This window comes from Merops nubicus, unplaced genomic scaffold (genome assembly GCF_000691845.1).
Source record: "Merops nubicus isolate BGI_N331 unplaced genomic scaffold, ASM69184v1 scaffold40269, whole genome shotgun sequence".
Classification (NCBI taxonomy): domain Eukaryota; kingdom Metazoa; phylum Chordata; class Aves; order Coraciiformes; family Meropidae; genus Merops; species Merops nubicus.
The window spans coordinates 1-1,772 of record NW_008633773.1 but is presented as its reverse complement, the minus strand read 5'-3'; the positions used below and the strand labels follow the sequence as shown (position 1 = coordinate 1,772).

The window sequence follows — 1,772 nt, the reverse complement described above, 5'->3', positions numbered from 1 at the left end:
TTCGCTGGCACCCACTTTGTCTCCGGTCTTGATAAGCTGCACATCACTCTGCGGAAATACGGGGAGAGATTACTCAGAAGGAAACTGAGGCACATCAATGCAGCAGGACCCAGCCACGCATTTCAAATGGAAACGATGAAACAGAAGGACAAACAAGCCCAACAAAAACCCGCTCTGTGTTCAGCTCCACAGTCAGAAAGCTCTAGACTGTGTGAGCAGGTCCAGCTCAGGCTCAGGCAGGGGAAATGCAGCACCCTTGCTGCAGCTCCTCTGCAGGCAGCTCCCCCCGAGTCCCTCCAGCAGAGCTCAGCTGCACAGCCAGGACCTCCTGACAGAGACCCCAAATCTGGTGACATCTCCTCCTGCTCCCACCACGCCCAGGCTGCAGCCCCTGGGCTGCCACCCCCGCGGCCAAGCACAAGCCACAACAACAGCGGTGTGCCGCCCACTCACCAGGATCTCAATGGTCCCTCTGGAGATCTTCGTGGTGATGCCCAAGGCCTGGAAAAAGGAGGTCTTCTCGGGTCCCAGGCCGGTGTTCTGGGCCGGCACGGTCACGTCGCACGGCGCGATGGCGCCGGCACGGGCGGCTGCTGGCACCTGGGACAAGGGAAAACCATCAGCTGAGAGGATGCTCGCCTCACAGAGCTCATGGGAGGGCACCAGGGCCCTGCTGAAGCACTCTCCCAGCACGGATGTTGCCCAGGCACACACGCGTGGGACAGAAGCTAACTTGAGCAGTTGGCTGCTGAGGCCTAGCTCCTCACCCTCAAAGACTCCAACCACCAGGTGCCCCTCGAGCAGTTTCATTCTAATTCTGCATCTGCCAGCCCATAGACAATGTGAGCACCAGTCCCCTACCTTGTTAGCCAGCAGCATGTCCCGGATCTCAGTCAGGTCCTCCTTGGTGAAGACAAAGCCCACGTTGCCACGGATATGAGGCAGCAGCCTGAGGGAAAGACGACAACTTTCAGTTCTGCTTCTCAGATGTCTCCTCCTCCCAGAGAGAGGACCCAGGAGGACATTCAGACAGCGGTACCCACTTTTCTAAGGCAGGGTTGTTCTCCAGATGACCACGAATAGCTTTGCGCATCATTGTGTTCTTCCCCATCAGCACCACAGCCTTCCCACGCAGCGACATGCGGATCTGCTGCATCTGCTTGGATCCCACGTTGTCTGCTCCCACAATGAAGCATTTTGGGTAATCATCCAGGAGTTGCTAGAGCACGAAAGACATTGTAATTACACAAACAAACCTGGACTGGTTCGCCGACCACGAATAGCTTTGCGCATCATTGTGTTCTTCCCCATCAGCACCACAGCCTTCCCACGCAGCGACATGCGGATCTGCTGCATCTGCTTGGATCCCACGTTGTCTGCTCCCACAATGAAGCATTTTGGGTAATCATCCAGGAGTTGCTAGAGCACGAAAGACATTGTAATTACACAAACAAACCTGGACTGGTTCGCCGAGCATCATTAAACCCCCAACGTGGTGAAGCCGTAAAATAAAAATCAGTCTGCAGCTTGAGCACTGGGCTGACACCGGCACTGAGAGCCCCCACGGCCATACCTTTTGCTATCCAGTGGAACCCCTACACAACTGATCCCTGGAGCCACCACAGCGAGCTCTCCAGCAGCCTTAGGAACGACCTAATCTCCTCCTATAGCCACGGAACCGTTCCCCAAAGAGAAGACCCGCGGCGCCGCTTCTCCTCTGTAACACCCCCGCAGACACGCCAGCCCGGTGCCCGGTTCCCGGCTCCCGCTGC

The 1,772-nt window shown here is 56.8% G+C and overlaps 1 protein-coding gene across 1 annotated transcript in view; it reads right to left on the bottom strand.

Annotated features, from left to right (window-relative positions):
• Positions 1 to 1,419, bottom strand: part of RPLP0 (ribosomal protein, large, P0) — a gene marked incomplete at its 5' end in the record, with an annotated part of 2,422 nt that extends 1,003 nt beyond the window's left edge. Inside the window, 5 exons of the mRNA XM_008948354.1 lie at positions 1 to 48; positions 454 to 600; positions 862 to 949; positions 1,044 to 1,219; positions 1,318 to 1,419. The exon at positions 1 to 48 is cut by the window's left edge and continues 123 nt beyond it. Coding sequence (XP_008946602.1) covers positions 1 to 48; positions 454 to 600; positions 862 to 949; positions 1,044 to 1,219; positions 1,318 to 1,419 — 561 coding nt within the window. The remainder of the gene's footprint in view (positions 49 to 453; positions 601 to 861; positions 950 to 1,043; positions 1,220 to 1,317) is intronic.
• Positions 1,420 to 1,772: the final 353 nt, after the last annotated feature.